Genomic DNA, 25,178 nt, shown 5'->3' on the forward strand with positions numbered 1-25,178 from the left:
CCACCCCAGTCTCGCGCTTCTTGTTTTTATTTGACATTTGAACAGGATGGATGAAAACTACAACATCCTGCCTCACGGAGTGAACTTTCAGGATGCCATTTTCCCGGACACCCAGGAGAACAGGAGAACCTTCTCCAGCCTTTTCCAGTTCTCCAACTGCTCCCAGGGACAGACACTGCAGGCCTTCAGCGCGGACTGGGAGACGCAGGAGGACAGCAGGGTAGGATTCGCCACTCCCCACTGCACTCTGAAGGTTCTCACTCAGCAGACAGTTCGGCCTTCACATTCACCGTCATAATGAGACAATACGTACCACTGCACTCATTTGATTTTTAGTCCAGAGATTAAATAACCACCCCTTCTCTTTTTTACTGTCCCCATAGTGTTTAGTTTTGTTACACAATGGTTAAAGGTATTTCTCTTTTCTCTCTCTCCTTGACTCTCTTCCCTCTTGCTCCTTCTCACCTTGTCTCTCTTTTAATGGCGAGCGTTACTGTTCTTCCTCAGACAAAGCCGTGAGTCAGACATTCAGCTCGAGGTAGAAATAAACATTGAGAAGAGTAAGTGGCAGCCTAGAAATAATCACACACAAAGCAATGAGTAATTGACAGTGATGGATTGGAAAAAATCTGTTTCTGTAAGGTAAACACAGTTTGTTTACACTCATTAAAGAACTTGGGTTTTGTTTTTTTGCCAAGTTGAAGTGTTTTTCAGGCAAGGAAAGTTGTGGAAGTGGCAAAAAAGAGTACTTATTTCACTTATAGAAAATACTGGAAAATGTAAACACATGGGCACATACTGTATACAAACGCATGTGTAGTTACTGTGATCATGCAATGAAGCAAGCTAAATGTGTCTTGTGTTATATGAGTAATGCTTTATCTGTGATTCACTTGTTAGTGAAAATGTATGTGCTGTGAAAAAAGAAATCTTACTGAAAGCACCTGGCCCCACAAATGTTCAAACTCTTGTAAATGGTTTTAGGGTAAATCTGTGGTTGTGTAACTGAAGAGCATTCTGGTAAATGTTTCTTCTCCCACCAGCGATGTGAGGCCTGGAGTACATCAGATTCCCTCTTTACAGTGTTGGCTTCCCTACACATTGGCAGGTGTTGACTTGCTGGTTGTGTGTCAGATATTTAATCATCTTCCTAGAGATAATAATGCCATTGCCCAAACCTAGGAAAATAAGACAGAATCCAGGAGGGGCCTTTGAAAAGAACAGTCCTTACTAGCAACTTGTTGTTACTATTATAAGTACGGATTTAATTTTAAGGTTTACAGTTTTGTTTTCTGCAATTTCAAAAGGCTGATGCAAAATGTTTTTGTCCCGGTTTAGAGAAGGGCAAGGGGAAGGTAAGCTCATTCCAGCTGCCAGTTCCTGTAGAGACAGAATCACAGGCAGATTGCTATCAGTTTTGCATGTCTCTATCTGCTGATGTGTACATTTTGTTTTGTTGTTTAAGTTCCTCAGTCAGACCTCCAGCTCCTGCTGAAGATGGAGGTGGAGAGACTTGTGTGATGGGGATGGAGCAGTGACGCATGTCAAGCCTTTCTCATTCACAGGACTGTTCTGTGGCTCTGCCTACCCTTTTCTCCCTATTAACATTCATAGCACGCCCACTGCAATGACAGTGACCCCTCTATTCTTCCTTATTATGTGAATCCTGTTTGAAGCTTTCTTTTCTGGAACGGATACTCTGACCATGAAAACTGTTGACGCAAGCTGATTTTCCTGCATCTTCTCCTGTGTGTGTGTGTGTGTGTTTTTTTTTAATTTGAAAAAGGTCAGAGCCAGAGAAACACACACAATAAACATTGCAACAGGGATTAACAGATAATCACTAATCTTTGTGTAAAGCAAGCTTTTAAAACGGTAGGGGAGTTATGAAACCTAGTTCCCTGCTCCCTCCCCACCTCCTTTTCCCAATAAAGAAAGGATTTAAGATCCCCTTTAAAACTGTCATTCCCTTATGCCTTGATTCAGATAACAATTTCCAAGGATTTACAAGAATGGCTATTTCCCAGACATTCACATCAGACATCAACCCTGAAGATACAGTCCCCATCACCCCTTTGGAAGTTAAAAAAACCATCAGGCAACAGCTGGCAAAATTCCTGATGTTCCATTTCACCAAGGGATATAAACAGAAGAAGGCCAGACTGTGATCACATTTGCCTTTAGTCTTTGTCACCCCAGGCAGATATTATGTGGGCAATAAGATGGATTTTATTTCATTTCTTTGCATTATTGGCGTTATTGGAATTTTTTTCTGCTTGATTTTAAAAGGTACATTCAATGCCTTGTTTCTTCTTTTCTTTCTAGGAGGTTATAAAGGTGTGACACACAAGCACCGCTTACGGTTGGAGGTTACATTCGTGTCATTAGAACATGACAAAAATCTTTCTTATTTGCCCAACAAAAGCGATTTTAAATGAACAAGTGTAGGTGAGAGAAGTTCGGAGTAAGAAGGGTAATTTGATCAAGTTTTAGATGGGAATTACCAGTTACTGAGATTTATATCCATTTCTATATAGTTTTAAAAAGTGCCTATAGAAACATGGTTATGGCAGGTTTATCAGCTGTGCTGTGGCTAGAAATTGGTTTTATCATACTTTAAAAATCGCTTTCAAAATCGTTTGTGAAAGGTGCATACTGTATATGAGAAGAGAAAAAGAAGTATTGGAGTGAATACTAAAGCAGAATACACAACTTTCAAAAGGGCCATAAACCAAGCCTTAAATTAAATGCTCAGGGCTTTTTCCCACTGTGACAGGAATGTACAGACTCGTGAAATAGCTGTGCATGGAGTTTGCACACTGCATGTCTTAGGGCTTTCAATTTCCTTATTTCACACAGAACTCTTTACTTTATTTAAAGGAAATTTCACATTTTAGAAACAGTGATTTAAAAACAATTGCAGACTATTTTCTAATTAAATTTAATCCTTTAAAAATTGAAGTAGACATTGTTGTTAATGTCCCAACGAATTCAGCCCCTTTCAAGAATTTCCTGGCAGTATGACAAAGTAAACTCATTTTGGATCTGTCACTAATACTGCCTGAAAAGTTTGTATTGATGTGTTTGGCCCCATTTGTACCTGTATGCAGAATACTTTATGTACAGTTCCATTGTGTTCTGTAGCTTCATCTTTTTATTTTGCACAAGGCGCAAACAGAATGATTGTTCGCACACAATAAATAGTTTAATTTATTGCAGTTCTGGCATCACATAACAGGAGAATCACCCTATCTCAAGGAAACATAAAGCACAATTAACATTATCATCCAGTCCAAACCACAGAACAATCACTTATTGTAATTAAGAAATAAGCATGATTCAGAAGTTCTTTTTCACCTGGTTTTCTGATGTGCATTACTTCTGTAAAAAAATATTTTTGTTTCACATACTGTATATTTAATATTCAGCTTTTTGTGATTTGTAGTGTAATGAACTGACAGGCCAGAATAAATTACAGTCTGTGAACAAGTAAAAAGGAATATTTTGTAGCCAAGACTCTCACAGCTGACATGAACAGCTCTGCTGATGAGATACAGTAAGATTATACATTAAGCCGCTAAACTAACATCAGAGAGTTTAACAAATCCTTTCCTTTCATCTGCGAGAAACCTGCCTATTTATGTAACAGCCAGGTGGCAAACTGCATTTTAGTGGAGCTGTTTTGAGTTTCCAGGAAGAGTTTTCTGAAAAGAATGGGAAAGCTTTTGAATTCTCGCCAATTTTTGTATTCTTGCTATTTCAAGTGACACAGACACAGTAACTTAAGTGCAAAATGGGGAGGTATTGATTTGTTAGAGCACACTGTAATTTTGTTGTAGGCAAAAGCAGCTACATTAACCTAAAAGATGCCTTTCAATGAAATACAGACAAAACCCTTTGGATACTTCAACACTGTCTGGGTCTATTTATCAGGAGGTCAGGGGTTTACATACTACTTGCACATTCCTAGCCCAGGGCTTTGCTCAGCTCTGTTTTGTGATTTACTGTCTTTTTGCTTTCCTCACCTATTGTGGTGTGCGCCATTCTCTTGAATGATATGGACAGGGGATGTGTCTGAGGAAACTGCTTCTCTAGTTACGGGTCAGATAGAACTATACAAGACTACTACCCTCATGTAAAAATGGCAAACCTGCAACATTTAAATGAGAATTATGTGCACCTGGTGAATGTGCTACGACAGAATGCACAACCAACCAAGCGGATGGCAATAAAAGTGACAGGACCTGAAACAGTCCTGAGGTTATTGCTCTCTGAGTTGAGGTGATAAAAGGTCTAATCAGGAGTCACTGCATTGTGCTTCACCAAACTTAAGGATGTTTAGAATTTTGCACACTTTAGCTCGCCTATGAATATACTATAAGTCTTGCACCTTGCACTTCCCTTCATGTATTTCTCTGACACTCTCTGCCTCTCCTTCAGTCCCCTTGTTGCAAACTTCCCAGCTCATGCCTCTCCATACTGGGGGGTGGGGGTGGGGGACACCTATCAAGATTTGGATAGGATTTCATTCTCTTAGCTACAGTAGGTGAGCCTGTCCAACTACTTATATACACTGATGGAAAAAAGGAACGCAACACCTCCTCCTCCACACTCTGGCCTTCCTGTCTGCGTGGAACAGGCTGAAGAGCGACTCATCTGTGAAGAGGACCTGATGCCACTGCTGACGAGTCCATCGCCGCCTCTGTCTGGCCCAAGCCAGTCGGGTGTGACATCTAGGAGGTGTGAGCAGAGGGCCTCTGACAGGTCGCCTTGCTCTAAGGCCAGCAGCATGGAGCCTCACTGTCCTGTCACTGATGCAGGCATTGTGTCTGTCGGCAGTTTCAGCAGCAGTATGGGTGGCAGATCTGAAACGATCTCTCAGATGAACCAGTCTGATGTGTCGGTCCTGCTCTGGTGTGGTCACTCGAGGGCGACTGGATCTTGGACGGTCATCTGTCCTGCCGGTCTGCTGAAACCTGCTTTTGTTGACATTCGAGGCATTATGGAATGCACAGGAAATTGACTAAGTGTGGCCTTTTTCTTCCAGTGACCTAAGCTTTGAATTAAGGCCTTTTTAAAGGTGACCTGATCAGGCATTGTTCCACCTGGACATTGTTGGGTAAAAGTGCTCCTAACGAGCTTTCATGTGATTGGCAAGTTGCAATGCCTCACTACACAAGCTGTATTGCTGGTCAGAGGGCTTAAAACAAATTGACAACTTTTTGTGACAGTACAAAAGCTATAACTATAGTATTCTCATCCCAGAAAATGTTGCCTTTCTTTTTTTCATCAGTATATGTACAGTTAGAAAACGGATGAATGGATGGATATAAGGGTCTGACCAAACTACTGAATTATTATTTGTACATAATATGTTGACACTCTTCTGCTTCTCTGGATAAAAATGAAAACATTTATCTTTTACTAGTTTCAAATCTGTAGGTTTGCCTGGTTTGCTGTAGTGGACCAGCTTTTTGTTTGACTCTGTCAGACTGTTGCTGCAAACATGTGTTCGAGTTACACCAGAGGCTGTAATTAGGTTAAAGTTAAGGACGCACTTGAGAGTTTATGTAGTGGCAGTAGAATGTAATAACAGGGAAGTCGTTTTGTGAGAAAAATGTGTTTCAGGCAAGTAACATCATTACCGTGGAAAGGTATGAGTTTATGGCTGTCTGGGGAATTGTAATTATTAGGAGCAAGGATTTCCTGAATCACAAATTGATGTCAAACATCGGGATTTTTAGAGATTGAACTTTTCAATGTCCACTGTAAGTGACTTTCAGTTGTCCTCAATCAAATCAACAATCAAGTATCGAATTTGAAAAAAATGTCAGAGTGATTGCTGAAGCTGTTAATTTTACAATGATTTTATTTCCTACATTTACACAGTGCCCCACCTTTCTCTAGTTTCAGATGCCCGAACATAATAGTCAAGGATCATTAAATGTGAAATAAAACAAGTTAAATGGTAAAAACTTACTAAAATCACACTCCAACCACTAAGCAATTTCACTTTTTTTCCCCAATTATTTGTGAAATCTCATTTTCAGGTGAAGCCTTTAGTCTGCACTCTGCAAGTTGGCCATGAGTTTAAATGTGAGGATAGCTTTTCACTGAGCTGTAAAAAAACAAAAGAAAATAACTTATAAGCAAAGTGAAAATGTTCCTGTGGGAGAAGAGACGATAGATGGAGATCCAAAACTGTGAAGCAGGGATATTGAAGATCATTTGCGTGAAGCAGAAATATTGAAGAACACTTGTTTTTTGCTCTGTGATATTTAAAAAAACACAGGAATCTGCACTTTCCAGGAGCGATGTTTCACATTTACCTATAGGGATAATTTCCAAAATGTTTTAATCTGTTTCTCCAAATCAAACACACGAATAAAATGGAAGCAAAAATGACCGTATCTTTGAAAGACTTCTGCCACAAATGTCATGACATTTGTGTTTCAGTTATCTTTGACATTATGTTTCAACTGTTTTTTGTTTTTCAGAATAAACGTCTTAATTTAATTACAGAACCTTTTGTAGTGCAGATTTAACATTTTCGTATACCAGCAATTGAGTAATTTGAATAATTTGCATTACTTATTACTTTGTAGAAGAGTAATTGTTCCCTACATGATTGCACACACATCTGTAAGTGAAGTTCAGCCCTATTAATCACAATTAAGATTGTGATGATGATGTGTTAGATCCTCATAAAACTGCTAAGGGGAAATTCCAAGCAAAAAGCCTTGAAAGGAAGAAGGAAAAGTCATTTTGCTCAACCATATTTAAAGCAATGCAGAGTTGCAGTATGTGTGCCCTGTGATGGACTAATGTCCTGCCTTGTTCCCTGCTCTTCTGGAATATTCTCTAGACTGCTGTATCCCTCACCAAAAATGAATGGTTTTCTGATAATGCAAAGATGGCTTCATGACACTCATCAAGACTTATTGAAAATGGATTGGTTGATGAACTGCTCAAAATGATGTGAATATCTGTGTGTGGAAAATATAATCAAGGAGCAAGGCAATGTTTACTCTTTGATTTAGGGAAAATTAGACCCTTTCATGAAATGTCAGTACTTAACAGAAATATATTGTCAAGAAAGTTATAATATGGAATATAGACATCGCTGGTGCTGTTTTTTCTGCTGAAAAATGTTAAACACTTAATGTTAAAACAGCCTTAAAATATATAATAATTCATATTAAAAGGGTGAAATTCTGTTGCGAAGGCAGAAGGATGATTATGTCAAATGTCATGACACGTTTGAGATTACTGTATGTGATGCCTGTGAATATTAACGTGATACAAGGCAGTGACGGATTCGTGGTGATCTCAGAAATTCAGCCCAGGATTTGAGCTAAAGGGAGGCTTGATTTGGTATGTACAGTATACCAAACTTATAAAAGTTTATATAAGCTTCAACTTATAAAACTGCATTTCAGGTCTGAAAATTTGAAAGGCGTTTGAAAAAAATAAAACCCAAACTAGATATCTGTAAGGAAAAACCTCTAAATAACACTGTTATCAAATGATTGAGGATATACAAAAGCAGAAGATAAAAGGAAGTTAAATGTTAACCTTGTTAATAGTATATATAGAGAATAAGGTAATGACACAGTATGGTTGGTATTCTTATTATAGTATTACAAAAGAAATAGAGGTTAGGGCTCTGGACTTGTAATTGGAAGATTGTGGGTTCACATTACAGGTGGGTTACTGTTGTACGCTTGAGGAAGGAACTTTAGTCAGGTTGTTTCAGTAAAACACCCAGTTGTATCAATGGGTGCGAAAATAAGCTGCTTTAGATAAAGGTCAGCAAAATAAATGCTATAAAATGCCTTCTAGGCAGCACTGGCCTTTCAACTAGAGAATCAGAAACACGGCATTGGATACACAGAATATAACTGAACATGTGTTTTTAGGATTAGGATTGAAACTCTGTAATAACAGGTCAAATGTGCTGTGAGGTTATGGGTGTATGTCACATCATACTTCTTTATAAATCTCTGAGCCGAGCAATTGTTTCATCGTTAGTAATGTCTGCTATATATTGACACAAAATGTATCATTCTGTTTTTTTTTTAAAGCAGTTGTAGTTCTTTTGTAGGAGAAGGTAGAAAAGCTCTGAGGTTTGGGGAGAGATACTGCTCCTCGCTGTTGACTTTGTATTTCATTAGAGCAGCCGACCCAAGTGATGTGCTTGTTCAAGGAGCTGCTTTGTGGATTAGAGGTATTTTCACACAGAGGTCCATATGAAGCCTACAGAGTTGCTTTTGATATCCATGACATGCTCTGGCTGCGCGGTTTGATGATTTTTTCTTCTTTTTATTTTGAAGATAATGTCTTGGCCTGGCCGGTGAAATCAGATCTTGAGGATTTTCCTCTTTATTAATAAGTTTTGCCATCAGCTAAGCTAAGTAAAATAAGCCGATCAAAGCACAGTGCTCTCACAGAGAATGGACTACTGTACTCGATGGCTTATAAAGTGTTTTTTTTCATGTTTGTTTATGAGTATGAGAACCTGGCAGGAATCTCTGGGGCCTTTTATGTAAAATGGTTGAAGTTCTTCTCCCCCTCATTACTGATTTACATTGCTCCTTTGTCAGATCCAATTCAAAATAAAGTAGTTGATGTTGAGAGGTCAAGTGGTCTCCACACAGGAAATTGCCTTATTAAATCATCCTGGGGTAGGACACCATTTACAAAAATAGAATGAAAACAGTAAAAACAAAGTCATCTTGCTCTCCATAGCCATGTTTTTTTTTAGTCTTCACTAAAAAGCAATCTCTTGACAAAAACAAATAAAGATAACCGACAATCTTCATTGCTCTTACAGACTTTGCTTTTGTACTGGCAGGTCCGTTGTTTTAAGGGGTCATTTGTTTTTCATTTTTAAAATCAGAAAGATAGATCTGTGACGTTTCTCATTTATTCCTAATGTAGATATTAGCTTTAAATATGTGTGGTTTAGGATAATTACACAGTGGTTAGACATACATTTTTTCAGATTGTGTTGCTTTTTAGATCTAAAGTGAATAATAAGCACCAACTAATCTGGTTCCTTTTATGAAAAATCCTTTCCTTAAGTGTTCCTTTTGTGAGTAAGCCATTACAGATCCCTGTGTCGGTAACTATTGTGCAATGAGGTGACGATAGAATAGAAAAGCTGTCAATCAAGCTCATATTTTGTGCCTTAGACTACAGCATTACAACATACAGAACTAGGAACATTTAAGTAAGGATCCCAAAATAAAATTATTCTCCCCTTGGAGAACTGGCTTGTGTCAGATGTTACATTATTTCCCTTTCCTTTGTCTCATACCATCACGGCTTTATTCAGGCAAAGCCCAACTCCCTGCCTGGAGGGTCACTCTATTTGCACGTTTTCCTTGCAGCTGAACTCTGAAATGAGCCGTTGTTTTAAGAGGAGCAGCCTAACAGCTCTTCCCGACTCTGAAGGTGGGAAGCTGGGAAGCCTGCTGATTTAAAGAGACCTATAAATCCTGATGGATTACAGCCCCCAGGCCCACAGTTAGGCGCCCCTGCTTTGTGCTGTATGAATGAGAAGGCACCATTTTCTAAACCTCAACTTTCGAGTATTGTGATATTCTTATTTCGATCGAATAATCTGTTAGATAATATGAGTCCATTAACTTCTTAACTTTGTTTTGAAGCATGTGCCTAAACATTTCTAAAAAATATCTAAACCTTTTTTGAGAAAGTGAAACATTTCATCAATGCTTAATTGAAAGCATGAGAGTACTTACAGTAAATCTAGCTACAATATCAGTATTCACCCCCTACTACTAGAAAAACAACTTTACCTGGATGCCAACTAATGACTCATTCTTATTAGACTGATACGTTGCAAAATGTATTGTCACAGTCGTTATATTTTAAGTACTTTTATGTTTCCTACAGTAAGTATATACTGAATGTTTAAAATTATTAGTTTAGCTTATGCCTTATAACAGGATGATAATGATGTCCTTACATTGTCAAATAACCGTGGAGAACTGCTGGAAATTTCTTCAAGCACATGCATATTTGCCCACAAGGAATTACGGTTCTTCATATACTGTACAACAGCTTTATTTTGAAGGCAGTATTTTCTCCCTTGTAGCACATTAAATCTGACAACCAGTCGTGCAGTTCAGACGACAAGTATGTTGTTTTATTCTACATAATTTATGGTTTTTGTGTTTTGGTTAACAACCTTTCTCAAAGTAGAGTATTCAGAAATGCAGCCATTTTTTTAGGTCTTGTAATCCATTAATTTTGAAACATGAAATGGTCATATTAGTTTTAGAGTACTATGATCCAGCAAAAAACATTTTTTTGACTGAAACAAATTTTAATCATGATGATACTAACTTATTACTAAAAAGTCCAACTATTGGGGTTTCTTTTTATTCTAAGGTCGGGAGCATTAAATAGTATTGAATACTTGATTTGCACTGATCCCTTTTAGGAAGCATTTACAAAGACCAGAGAAATGTAAGGAAAAACAGAGGTCTATCCTTCTTCACTTAAAATCAACAGATCCTGACCAAAAATGCAAGACAAGAGAGGTCAAGAAGACTCCCTTAATGAACTCAACTGTGTTAATACTGGTGAATTTCATAAGCCAACGCATTATTTTTAAAAAAGTTTAATTTCCTTGGGAACCTGAGACACACTTACTGTAGATCCTCAGGACAGCATGTCTTGTCTTGCAGAGATTTATCTTTGACAAGCATGCTGTTACCTTTCCCAGGTTGTGCCCAGACATAAATCGCAAATTGTTTCATGCAGGTAGTTTGATTTAAAAAAAAAAAATCAAAAGTCTTGCACTGGTCCAGTCTGAAAGAGCTTAAATTGCAAAGTGTTAAAAATGTTTCAACATTTCATTTAGAATAAAGGGAATTGAGTCTTGTGGCAGTTGTTTTTGAGGCATTCTTATCAAAAACAAAAAAACAATTTTATGCTGGTGTTAATCAGGACACTTTAATTTTCAGACTTTTGATGAAAGTTAGCTTGATGTAACTTTGGCAGCTGAGGAATAATAATACTTCAAAGCACTCTTGAATTTCTCCTCTAAATCACTTCATTTTACTATACTGTATATCGTATGTTAAATTAAGGAAATCAAGGAGGAATGCAAGTTAAAACTCTGTTTTGCTTAAAACAGAGGTTGTACCCTACGGGCAGTTTTTTTAGTCGGTTGCAGTAGATGTTGGTACTGTAGATACTGGTTGTTGCCAAGGATATTGTCCAAGGCATCCTTCTTCTTGGCAGTAATAGCAGCCTCCCTGGCCCTGGCTGAACACCCCCAGTATCTGCAGAGCTTTGTTTCAGCTGAGCTCTCTTGATCAGATTCTTTATTTAATTAGTTATTTTAATTAGACGGTTGACATCGTTTTTAGCTGCCTAAAAAGAGGTGTGTTGATCTACTTCACAATCTCACCGTTCACTAGCAGTCTAATAGGTGCAAAAGGGAAAACATTTCTAATTAAGCTAATTATTAGTTTGGTGGAAGGTTGGATTAAGAAACAAGGCGCTAAGCTGCCTAGATAAGAATCAGGCACTGGGGTAATCATGACTGGGATTGTTGACCCCTGCTCTCAACCCTACTGAACATCTGGGAACTCGCAGTAAGACCCTTCTATTGGGCTGCTTTTTCCCCCCCCCTTTGCCTCTTTTAGTTTCTGTGCATTTAATCACATTTACAGTGATTTGACTGTTGCAGGAATTCTCTAGAGTGTCGGGTTAAATATTCCTGAATTACACTATTACATAGCACCGATAGTTATTTAACATGTAACACAGGAGTATTGGAACTGTGGCATTTATTGCATTTTTAATGGCTTTCAGTAAATGTATTTAGTTTAGTCATGTACATTCGTTATCAGTATTTATTATGCTACACAGTAATAAAAAGAAATAATAATACAATACGTAGCATGACAAACTCTTGCTTTCATACAGTAAATCCACAGCAGGTATTTTTTTCATTCAATAACATGGGCCTTTTCTTCTGTAATTCTTTCGCCTTCTGTTATAGTTTTAAGAAATGCCACTCAAACCTGAAAGTATGGACGGAGATTTCATGAGTCTGTCAGTTGATTGTAAGCTGGTGAAAGAAGTGAATCCTCTGTAATCCCCCGAGAAGGCTTGCGCTGATGTGAAAATATTCCTTTGGACTGTGTGCAGCAGAAATGGACAGCATCTGAGTGAAGAGCAGGTTTTTTTTGTTTTTTTTTTTGTTTTGTTTTCCGCTCGTACGTTCTTTTGAACTTGTCAGGTAGAGGAGAACAATACTGTACGTGACTACATATCTTTCTACACTCCCCTTGCCTGTGAAGCCCCGTAGGGATCTTACATTATAATTCATAGCTGAATAATAATAATTGCATTTCTACAGTATTTTTCATCTCAAAACACGTCATGTACTGTCTACAGTAGGGGACTCACTTCATCCACCACTGAAGACTAGCACCCAACAGGTTGACATGTGGTAGCCATTATGGACTAGCAGCTCCACAGCATGACAGGTCAGGTGTAAAACTGAGAAATTAATCATTCTGTTCATGGGAAACTACAGGTAGATGAGATACCTAACTACAAGGAGAGAGTGGAACTGAGCCAGGACACCGGGGGTAACACTCCTGTTCTTAAGATACGAACCAGGTGCAGGAAACATAACACCAAACACTGAAACAACAGAACACAAACCTAGTTCTTCTTCGAGCTCCTGGCTGATGTCTTCAGTCCCTAACTGTCAAACTGCACAGTGAAGCTGCTTACCAGTTTTTATTAATCTGAGACTCATCACAAAACTCTTGTGAAAACTCACAGCTCACAGTTCCACTTGCTCAGTCTGTCTGGGGCTTCCTTCATTGGTTCGTCAGCAGCAGCTTGCATAGCAGAGGATCTGCCCTCTGTACTCAGAAGGTTGATAATGACTGATGGATATTTTTTTTTTAAATGGTTGCCTGACCAAATGTATTGCGCTGACCGGTCAGGTGACCGAGGGCAGCAACACATTCTCCCACGGCATTCTGGGAAATGTGGTCCAGGCAAGAGCCTCCATCTTGTCTGGAGTCACTGCCCTCTCACAGGGATCTTTAATAATCACAAGCAGTCCGGTCCTCGGTTTAATGCCTCTTTCAAAATACCTCTTGCAGCACAGCATCCCCTGTTACCATACTGAGGTTTTGGTTTTGGAAATTCTGGTCCAGATGAAATAGCATCACTTGCAGGTCCTCCAACACCATTTATAGCAGCAACCTGGTTTTCCTTTGAGGTCTCCCATTCCAATATGGACCAGTCCCAGTCTTGCTTTGGTTCTGAAGGTGGCAACAATACTGGCTGATAAACTGTAATACAGAAGCTTGTTGTGCACATAGAGCTAGAAGGAAAATGTGGATTACCAATATAATTATAATGTAAGTGCAAATGATTGCAACACCTGTTTTATGATTATGGTCTTTAGCCCTCAGACTTGACTTTCAAAGTAGCACTGTCCATGAATTATCTTGTCAGTGCTTGGGGCTTGGGCTGTCAGACTGGAGAGAGGAAGGTGAATTGGAGTGCACAGCAAGAACGTTCTGCTTTGACTCAGTGGAGGCAGGTGCTGGTCGAGTATCCGGCAGGTGATCAGCTAATCTGACTCAGTTTGAAAGTGTGTAGATGATATTGTATGTGTTCAAGACGATGTGGTGGAACCAGTGCATCCTAAATTGCTGCAGAGATGGTGGTTCAGGCTGTAGTAGAAGTAAGCCAATGAGTTATTTTGGTTTGCATACAGTAGGTGATTAATTAGTTATTGGTGCGTGATGACAGAAATAATGATAGCTGTGACAACTGTTTGCTGTTTCGGGCTTCCTGTGAAGGATGTTTAACTTATTACTGAAAAACTAATTACTTTTGCCTGAAATATTACCAGACTACGCTCTGTGTTGTGTTTGGCTGAAAAGCTGGTCATCACATTCCTCTTCTCTAGAATTGATTACTGCAATTCCCTTCTCACTGGGGGTTTCTAAATCCACACTGAATAACCCCCAATATGTTCAGAATTCGGCAGCCAGAATCCTGACCAGGTTGTATCCAAGTGATCACATTACTCCTGTCCAGGAGTCCTTGCACTGGCTTTCTATAAGACTTTGAGTTGCCTTAAAAGTCCTCACTCTAACCTATAAGGCTTGACACCTCAGTACCTATCTGATTTATTGTCTTCCTCCTCCCCACATCTCAGCCTTGGGTCATCTGACTCTAGTCTCCTCTTTGTTCCCCAAGCCCTTGTACACCCTATGGTCGATAAGGCCTTCTCTTGCCATGCCAGAAAGCTCTGAAGTCCTATTCTCAAGGGTATCAGAGAGACACCCTCCCTGAGCACTTTCAAATCCAGACTCAAAACCTTCTTTTTCAGAAGGCTTTTACTTAATTGATGTGTGTATCTGACCATTTGACTTTTCTGCTGCACTCAAAACCCTTGATTTTTATTGTCCAAACTCTTTTATGACCTATTGTTTCTTTTCCAACTGTTAAGCACTTTGAGAAATTATATAAAGTAAAGTGTATTTGTTAATATGTGCAGTACAGTATGTTCCTGTAACTGACAGCTGACAGTCTAATTGACATTCAGAAGAAACACATTCCTAACTTTACCATTTTTATTGAAACAATCTCAGTAATATGATTAAGTACAATTTAAGACTGTAAAATGACCCATTGCCCAGAGAATGATAATTAGCTTCTGAAAATGTTGTCCAGGCCTGTCCTAGACATCACAACTGCTGGTTATGTGGGAACCTGTTATAATGGCTGAGCCACATTCAGACTGGCTAACAGCTGTCTGAGATAGTGTTTCCAAAATGTCAGCATGGTCATTTATTGGCCTGCTGACAACTACAAGTCTATATATTTTAAATGATTTCATGTTTCCTATAGTATGTACTACATGTTTAAAATTATGGACTTAGTTTCTGCATTTGAATTTGTCTTCAACTCAGGATAAATGATTGAGGTACTCCACATTACCTTCTTAAATGCAATGTGGTCTTTTATTGTGGTGTAGTAATTTATTTTCCTTTTTTAATGCTTCTAGCTTTCATCTCAGACTCATATTGTTAAAGAATGACTGTGTCTGCTGCTTGTCTAATCAATTTGTTTTTGTTCTTTTGAGTGAAGTTGATAGTTACACAGTGTATTACAAAGGACAGCAGCACTTCATTTAAAGTCAGCAAAGGGCACTCTGCTCTTTTACTGTAAGAGTGCTCTTTAATTAAACCACAAGTGAACTTTTAAATATATTTTTCTTTGCTAAAAAAGTATTTTGGAGAATGAGTAACATCTACAGTGTACTCCCATAGACACATTTATACTGACTCTCTCTGGAAAAAAATGCATACTGATAAGAACAGTGCACAAACAAGAGTACTGAGTAGCTAGTTCCTAAAGCCTTTGGGAAGGAAATGCCTTCTGTTCTTGGTTTTACATGCATTTCAGTGTGAAATGAAAGTGCCCGTGTATTGTGATGCACCTGGGGGTTGGGGTTGTAAGTCTTTTAATAGATGGGTCTCAGGAAAACAGACACAAACACAGCCATAAGGCACAAAGCTAGTGCTCTTTATTAATAGTGCTAAAAAAACCAAAACAAAACAGAACAAGCCTAAGCTCTTTTTTGAGATACTACCTACAGTAAATGTCTATAAGTCCCTCTCTATAGACTCTGGGCAGCTAAGCTGCTTAACAGCTTCATAGAAAGATTCCAAAACTCTGAAGTCTCTCTAAGATTCTGCTGAAAGCATTCTACTCCAAAACCAAGTCTCTTTCTGAAACTTTAATCAACCCTCTGATAACACAAGCTCTGTTCCACACAGGGCCATTTGTTCTATCCTGGAAAACACTACCCCCTGGTTGACCAATTGTCTTCTCCTACTTAGTCAGGCAACTGAGGGTAGCAGGACATTCCCCATGAGTTTCTGGGAAATGTTAGGTCAGGCTAGACCTGCCATCTTGTCTGAACCTGCCTTACCCTCACAGTATCTAGCAGTTTATGTACGGTGTTTGTGTTCTTGATGTAGCTATTTTGTGTAATTTCATTAATCATACAAGGAAAATTGCTTAGCTTTGCTCAGTTTCGAATGGCTCAGCAATAGCACTCTTAAGAAATTGTATCATGGTAAAACTACCCAGTATTCCAACAGTTTTATCATGACTTTACTATACATGCACTAAGCATTTCCTTTGTTCTGCCAGGACTTATTGTTCTATGTGTTATATTGTACCATACATCTCCTTACCATCAGTACTATCAGTTCATTAAACTTTACTTCACTCTACTTTGCTTTTGCTATAATGACACACTGCAGCAAACCAGGGGGAAGGATCGACAAACTGCCCCTCCCAGACATCTGTGCTTGGAGCCTGACATTAAACATCCCAATCAGTTCCACTCTGAGCTCCTGCATTCGTCTACAGGCTAATGCTGTTTTAGTAAGGAAAGGAGAGCAGCACTGATGCTGTGGCTCCGCTATAAGAAGAGGAGACTCAACAATAAATAATTAAAGGGGAACAACAGTCTAAATTTCTCAGACCGGTTATTAAATCTCTTGCAGAAAATACATTAATTGACAATCCTACATAAGCACAAAATCATGAACTTTGTGAAAGTACTGTATGGTCTCTACATAGTTGCAAACTCCTGATCTTGCCAGGTGCAAGAGAATTGTGAGAATTGTAACATAAAGCAGCCCTTCCTGCTCGCTAGTCACTGTAATGAGCAAATAAGTACAGGTTGTGCAGGAGATATTTATCGCAGAAATGTTCCAACATGATCTCCATGCAGAGTTAACAAGTACGTAGTATTTGTTGGCAAAATCATCTCATAATCAAAAGCAATATTTCTTTTGGACTAAAAGAGATGCATTTACAAGGCTGCTTGTTTACAATGTAATAGGCCATCAATAAAATCACCGTAAGTTTGGTTGCCTTGTTCTGAATCGTATAATATGGTGCTGAGCAAACCTAGAAATTTCAGAAATTTAGTGATGTACATTGGAGGTTTTATAAGTTACTGTGTACATTTTTATTATTATAATGTGGTATAATAATAATAATAATAATAATAATAATAATAATAATAATAATAATAATAATAATTGCTTACTCTTATATATATATATCTGGATACTCCACTCAAAGCGCTTTACAGGTAATGGGGACTCCCCTCCACCACCACCAATGTGCAGCATCCACCTGTATGATGCGACGGCAGCCATAGTGTGCCAGAACACTCACCACACACCAGCTCTCAGTGGGGAGGAGAGCAGAGTAATGAAGCCAATTCATAGATGGGGATTGTTAGGAGGCCAAATGGAAAATTTGGCCAGGACGCTGGGGTTATACAGTTACTAAGGATGTTTGTTATAACCAGGTGGACTTAAGATTGGTTTTTTCCTGATTGAGGTGTTTTAGAGCTCATTTTAGAGATTCTGATCAGGGGATCATCCATTGACTTAACAGAGCAATACTTAGAGTATTTTATCAGGTGCCAAGAGAGACTTCACTTCATTAATGTGTTAATTACATAACATTTTTTAATTATTAGTGCTTAACATAAAGAATAGTAACTGTACTTTTAAACTCCTAATTCTGCCGGAATCCTGCTTGATTTCCATTTTGTGTTGACAAATATTTGTCAGCTCGTCTCTGTTCAGTTAATTCCATATCAATCTATTAATTTAAAATGGAGATTGAATGACAGTGGGTAGTTCAATGAATTGCACAAGTATAATTTTTTAAACAATCACAAAAGGTTCTGTGTATTACACATGCACAGTCTTAAACATTTATTGATAATGGCTGATTAAGCTGTGAAGGCTTCTAAACTGAAGATCAAGAATAAAGGGTAATGAAGGTATAAAAAAGTGCATATTATATTTGTAGGATGGTTAATTCTGTTGTATTTTAACAACATTATGCACAAAGTAATTTGTGGTCCCCACTTTCTGAGGGATAACACAATCCGTCCACACACTAGATAAAGATTAAGGCTACATGGCTTAGGAACCAAAGGGTTAGTTTAATTATCAGGTTGCTTCAGTGTACTTCAATCCTCTGGAAATTTGGTCAGAAGCACAAAATCTGTGTTTAGTGGAGAGGGGAGGCTGTCTTTGTGCCTATTGTCACCCCTTACTAAATTAAGACTAAAATAACCTCATGGCAAAAAGAAAACATCTTTTCCTATTCATATTTCATGTGTGAAGTGTTGTTTTTTTTAAACCCATAATCCTTGCTGAGACCTACTCCTTTGCAGGACCTGGCATTTTTGTATTATTATTTGTGAAGCAGACACATAAGGAAATGCTGTAATTTTCCAATTGTTCATGTTATTCCTTTTGTATTTTGTGTAGCCATTTTTTACCCAGCAGGATTCCAAAGCCCTTAACATAAAGGAAGGGGCTCATTTCATCCGCTATGAAACTTCACTGCCTGGCAGGTTTTGCATTATGTCCGCACTGTGAACAGTGAACTGGCTCAAAGATATAATCTGCTGTGACTGTGGCATTCCACTTGCAATCTAACTATTAGCTTTCCTCTTTTGTGTGGGAAGCCTGCTGTGAATTAGTTTGCACTGGTGAAGGTCTAAGCAGGACTCAAGACCTCCTTTTTGTTCCATATTTACAATTTAGGGGATCAGTTTACAAGATGGAAATAGATTGTTGCTTGAAGACAAAGAGCCCGCAGCTGCAGGTCTTGAGAGTCCTGGTACCTCTGATATTAACTGCCTGTGCTGAGGAACCATGGCTTTGAGATCAGACAGATGTCTTGGAGATTGCTCATGTTCATTTCCTGCCTGACTAGAAAGGCTGAGCTCTGTGAATGAATGTTTTCTTTCGCTTTTTTCTTGAGAACTCCAGAATATCCTTTAGACCTTCAGGCTTTAGCTTTCATTCGGAACTGTGCTATTCAAATGGGAGGTAATTCAAATTAAAAAGGTCTTTGAATATGAGTTACAAAAGTTAAGAAGCTTTCTGTGAACATATAACCATGGTTTACTCTATTACCTACAACATAATGCTTGGACGCAGGTACAGAAAAACTATATTATAATAAAAAATGTCATTGCCCATCTTCTTTGGGGTTCCACTTGGTGCTAAAATACATTCTCATCCATTCAGTCATATATCCATAGTACATATTTTAAATAAAAGTCTTTCAAATGATCATGAACCATTACAGAAATCTCACCTGGATTTTTTCTGCACCCTTGTTCGTATTAGGTAGTGTTCACGGGTTCTCCTCTTTTTTCAGAAATTCAGGACCTCCAAGCCAGGTCTACATCTTTTCTCCTGCATCTCTTCCTCTGTCAGCTGTGTCACCTTCATGGTTCACTTCTTCCGAGTTTCACACATCAAGCTTTCCACTCATTCATGACCTTAAATCATTCTTTACAGGCACTCCTTTCAAACCGCCCTGTTTCTACTACCATTTACAAGGGGTTCCCTACACAACTTCTTCAAAGTGTTTACTAAGGCAGTTTCAGCTCTGATCTCTTCTTTCGCAAATGCCAAACGAGAAAAAAATGAAATGCACAATGAAGAAGACAAGAAGAGTCTTAGCTGTGCACTTTGTAGGTGGGCAGCAGTGGCAATCCAGTGAAAACCCAGTAAAGCACCTGATATGCTGAGCTGCCACTTGACTCTGTTGTCTGTGCACTCATCTCCTTCTTGAATGATCTAGTCTCTCTCACAATTTTAAATCTCAGTAGGAGAATGTTCCTAACTCTTATGGTGGGGTGGTGGTGGAGTAAAGAGCTGGCTTTTAAAATAAGGTACACCAATGTAAGCTCTAACATATCCTCTTTTTGAACAAGCACCTCTTCGTGAGCAATACCCAAGGTAAGCTTGAACGCTTCATGGCAACAAGTGTCTCACTCAGACTTTAGGGGAATTGTGTTTTGTTATACTTCATTGCTTTCTTTCATCTTCAGAAGACACTGAAACATTTTAAGCAAGGTTGTGTTTCAAAATTTGCTCTTAGCATTGAAAGATGATCATAATTTGATTCCCAGACTAAATACTTGGCTAGAATGGATCTCAGCCTGTATGCCAACTGTCCCAGCTGTAACGGAAGACATATAGACAAATGTACTTTTTCCTGTGAATAAAGGATATCAGATATTTTATTAGTTGTCATATTAAGAGCACAATGTTTGGGGAAAGGAAAAGGTAATGTGTTGATGAATGTTTTTTTTTCAAAGATCTTCTCTTGCAAAATTTATTTAAAACATACTTCTAAAGATCATACAAAACATCTGCAGGCTGCTGATTCTGTAGCCAGAATCTACTGAGGTACGTTTAAAAACAGCAGATGGAAAATTGAGGTTGTGCTAATAGACCCATCTTCCAGTGCAATGTGTACATTTTACATACTGTACAAAGAGCCAGGGATGCAATTGCACAGCAATGCCGAGTAATTCGCTTGTGTATTTACTATGAAATGGTGGGAAATAGTAGATGAAGCAACAAGTCAATTACTAGAAAAAGACATATAGGATATACACAGCAAAATAAGTGCCTGTATCATTAAAGCTGGTAAGCTCCTGGCTTAATTTAATGAAGGGTACTTTTTAAATGAAATATTTTAAAATTCCCCTGAAACACTGGTGTAAAATCTGATTTATTGGTTAGTCGTAGTGAGTGCCTTTTGTGTGTAAACTATCTTTTTACTTGTAATATGATTAGTTTAATGAGTAATGGTTCTCACTATAGGGCGGCACTGTGTCCCAGTTGTTAGCACTGCTGCCTTGCAGCGCTGGGGTCCTGGGATCAATTGCTGGGGTGCTATCTGCATAGAGTTCTTTTGTTTTCCCTGTGTTCATGTGGGTTTCCTCTGGGTGCTCCAGTTTCCTCCCACAGTTCAAATATATATTTTTTCTATCAAAATAAACTTTATTTCAAAGAAAAACATCTCAAAATAGCAAACATTCTCACAATCTGTACACGTGCTAACACCTTACGAAACTACCATGAAATAAAAACTTTCTGAAAGACGTGATTGTCCATTTTCAATCAGTGCAAGTGGATGATGGGACCAGATTTGTGCAATTAAAGAGTCCCTCCAAGCCCTACCACTTGGCTTTTGTCCAGCGCTCCCCATTTGGCGAAAAGCCCCATTTGGCAACGTCGTGCTTCATCCTCGTTATGAGGTCCACAAGGATCCTCTCCTCCAGCTCCCTCGCTCCCCACTCTGCGTTGTGCCAGATGAGAGTGTTCCTTGTGTCCTTTAGTTCGTGTTTTATCAGGGACACCAGCAGGCAAAGCAAGTACTACTGTATGTCCCTTTGTCCAATCCAATTGGTGCCAGCCCCAGCTGGATGCACTGGTAACTGAGCACCTCTCCCGCTCCCAGGAGTTGAAAAATTTTGTCCGTTCTACCCCACAGCGCTTTGTCCCGGGGGCAATGCAGGTTCCTGGTGAGCGAGTGTCTGTTCAAAGATATAGTGGTAGGTTACTTGGCTTCTGGGAAAACTGGCCCTGGTGTGAGTGTTTGTGTCTATGTGTGCCCTGTGATGGACTATTGTCCTGTCCATGGTGTATCCTGCCATATGCCTGTTGCTTGCTGGGATAGGCTCCAGCTCCCCCACGACCCTGAAGTGGATGAAGTACAGTAATTAGAAAATGGATGGATAGATGGATAGATGGTTGTGACTAGTAGCCCTGGGCAGATTGTGTCGTGGACTGACGCTTCCCCTCTCTTCCTCTCTCCTGCAGCTCTTGTGCTCCTCAGTACAGATGGCACTCTTCGAGGAGGAGGATCGCGTCAAGAAGCTGCAGGAGAAGGTGCAGCTCTTGGAAAAGCGCAACAGGCAGTTGCGGGATCGGGTCAGGAAGGTCAAGAGGTCGCTGAGGAGGGCGCGCAAGGACAGCCGGCGCATGGCGCAGGACAACAGGAAGCTGCAGGAGAAACTGTCGGCAGAAGCCAGCGAAGTCAACCGCCATCTCAACTCCATCAAACAGGAGAACTCGCCTTCAGTCTTCATCAAAGTGCAATGAACAGGGCGAGAGGCCCAGAATCCTGAGGTGACACTTTAATCTCGCCCTGTTGTACTGGGCTCTCTGGAGATTGCTGGGCAGTCTCTCTTACTCTGAGTGGTGTATTTCTAGGAGGAAAGAAGGTTAAAAAGGTTAATTTTATAAATATCTCAGACAGTTCTTGTTATATGCTAATTTGTCAATAGAAATGAGCATTTTATTGCACATAGCTCTGATATTTCTTTTTATACTTCAGATATTTGTACTATATGTAATTCACTCAGCATTCTCTCCGTAGGTTTGGTATGGCTGATTTTTTTCAATAAAAATATCTGAATTTGATTAAATAAGAAAATGTATGATGGACGTTAAAAAAAAAAACACTGCTAAGAGAAAATAAATCATTATGCAGTAAATTCAGCTCACCTTTTTTTGTTCATTGGCAAACCAGTTCTACTAAAATTGGGTGAGACAACCAAAATGTATTTTATCACAGCATGTACAGCTAGTCACCTTGTGTTAATCAGAATTTATTAATTAAATAAATCCAAGAAAGCAATTCACAATTCATTCCATTTACAGTACTCTCTTTTTTCCATACCAAATGTGTGATCTTTACACTTTTGCAAATAAGGATGATTGATGAGAATTCAAATTATGCTTTGAAAGTGCATTTGTCTAGACTATGGGATAGAATAAGAAAAGAAATGATTGAATATTGTGTTCCAGCACTAGACATATCATTCAGAATTATTCTGAGGGCAAGATGACCTGACATCTCCCATATATCTGACTGGTTTTCTCACCAGGAACTAGATTTCATGCAGACATCCTGTCAGTAAGTCTTTGTCCTTAAACAGGATTATCAATGAAGTGTACAATTAAAACTTGCCAACAGGAGACCATTACTCCTGCTGGAATTCTGCAATACTTTTTTGCCAGCATCTATATCACCCTGCAACTCACAACTGGCAGCCCACTGGAGCTCAGCAGGTGTGAGCCTAGCCAGTGCCTGGATGGAGACCTCCTGGGAAAAACTAAGGTTGAAGAGGTGTTAAGTGGGACCAGCAGGGGGCGCTCACCTGTGGTCTGGGTGGGTCCTAATGACCCAGTATAGTAACGAGGAAACTATGCTGTAAATAGATGCCGTCCTTCGGATGAAACGTAAAACCAAGGTCCTAACTCTCTGTGGTCATTAGAAATCCCATGGCGTTTCTCGAAAAGCGTAGGGGTGTTACCCCTGTGTCCTGGTCAAATTTTCTTCTGGCCTTTACCAATCATGGCCTCCTCATAATCTCCATCTACGAATTGGCTTGATCACACTGTTCTCCTCCCCACTGATAGCTGATGTGTGGTGAGCGTGCTGGAGCACTATGGCTGCTGTGGCATCATCCAGGTGGATGCTGCACATTGGTGGTGGTGGAGGGGAGTCCCCATTACCTGTAAAACACTTTGAGTGGCGTGTCCAGGAAAGTGCTATGTAAGTATAAGGAATTATTTTTTCAATACAGCTGCTGAGAGACGGATGTGATACTTGAGGTTGTGAGTGAATGAATGAGGAATAAATAGCTTTCTTTAATTTCCATATCTTAGAGTGTGTATACTGTTGCAGAATGCATTAGCTTATATGTTTCCACTTATTGAACATCTGTGACCAGTATATGTTCCTAACAAGGTTGTTTTCACTTTTCCTTTTAATTATATAGTGCCCATGTAATGCAAATGTATAGTTAGGCCAGCCTTTTCTAGCACACATTACAAAGCGTTAAGACTACTATATATCACTTGTATGAATGTATTCAACACAAAATAAATTTTGACTTTTTGTTGTTGCTTAGTTCTGAGTCACATGAATTAAGGGATTAAAGCAGGGATGCCCGACCTGTTGATCGAAACAGACAGTCGATGTTTGGGCTATTTGACTATTTACTTTTTTTTGATAGCCTAAAAATTCATTCAGATCTATGCATGTAATGTCATACATTTTACTGCCCTTGTGTGTGTTTAACCGTTGTCAAATGGGTTGTAAAAGTCTCTTCCCTAAGTGCTGGCTGGTGCTGAAAAAAGGCTATAGGAGCTCCGTAAATAGTTACCAAATAACTTCCTCTTGGTTATTTCCACACTAACCCAATGTTCGCTACAGTGCATAGTGGAGCGAAGCAGACTGGCCGTGACAAATTCGGCAACAGTTTGATAAGTTTGATTGCCTATTTGATAGTTGTAGTGTTTGAGCAAAAATGATGAAGCAAAGAGTCCGAAAACTTACCGTCACCACAAGGAATGGGAGCATTATTTTTTTTGTACTGCACACAAAACATATGTTGTGGACTTTCCCGCTAAAAGTGAGTTAAGGAAAAGAAAAGTGGAAAAATTAAAATCTCAACTAGTACCAGTCGGTTTTCACGAGGCCAAATACAAGAGGGAAAGCGGCAATCATCGCATCGTTCCGTGTGAGCCACGTCCATGCTAAACACAAACAGTCATTCAGGGATCGAGAAGCAATAAAAGCATTTGCTTTGGCTGCTGACTCGCTGTTTGGAGATTTCAAAAACAAACATTTTTGGCGAGGTTCAGACAGCTGTTGCCTGAAATCAAGGAGTTGCTGAACGTCGAGCTGCAGGGACAAAATCAAAGTGTCATCGACATGATCAGCAGTGTCAACACGTTCCAACAAAATTATGAGTGTTCTCAAGTAAGCTTCTCAGTGCCAATGCTCACATTAAGGTAGGATATTCTTTTTTCTAAAATGGGGAACATTACTTGTTCACTGAAACATGAGTCACTTGCTTTTATTTGCTGTCATTTTAGTGATGGGTATCGTTATTGTACTGATGTGCCCCCAGTCTGTTTTCCATATATCAGAGCTTCAAATTCACAGTGGTAGATCGTGCTGGACTGGCAAATGAAAAAGTAGATCTTACATTTACAAAGGTTGGGCACCCCTGGATTAAAGTGTTCATCTGCTAACGGAGTTTGTGACCTCCAAATTCCCCATCATCTTCGCTGCTCTTAGTTGTAATCCTCCATGATGTTGAATCCCAAAATGCTACAACAATCACAGTAAGGAGCTCACATTCTTTTGCATTCCTCCTCCTCTATCCCATCTCCACCTCTGCAGCTGCCCTGTGGTTAACTCCTCACTCTGCAGGAGGTCCTGAC

The 25,178-nt window shown here is 39.3% G+C and overlaps 1 protein-coding gene across 1 annotated transcript in view; it reads left to right on the top strand.

The window, feature by feature from the left end:
• ccdc3a (coiled-coil domain containing 3a) overlaps positions 1 to 22,589 on the top strand; it is a 31,679-nt gene extending 9,090 nt beyond the window's left edge. Inside the window, exons 2-3 of the mRNA XM_088924327.1 lie at positions 46 to 220; positions 21,759 to 22,589. Coding sequence (XP_088780453.1) covers positions 46 to 220; positions 21,759 to 22,040 — 457 coding nt within the window. The 3' untranslated portion in view covers positions 22,041 to 22,589. The remainder of the gene's footprint in view (positions 1 to 45; positions 221 to 21,758) is intronic.
• The last annotated feature ends 2,589 nt before the right edge of the window (positions 22,590 to 25,178 follow it).

The sequence above is a fragment of the Atractosteus spatula genome, chromosome 8 (assembly GCF_055471065.1).
Source record: "Atractosteus spatula isolate fAtrSpa1 chromosome 8, fAtrSpa1.hap1, whole genome shotgun sequence".
Lineage (NCBI taxonomy): Eukaryota > Metazoa > Chordata > Actinopteri > Semionotiformes > Lepisosteidae > Atractosteus > Atractosteus spatula.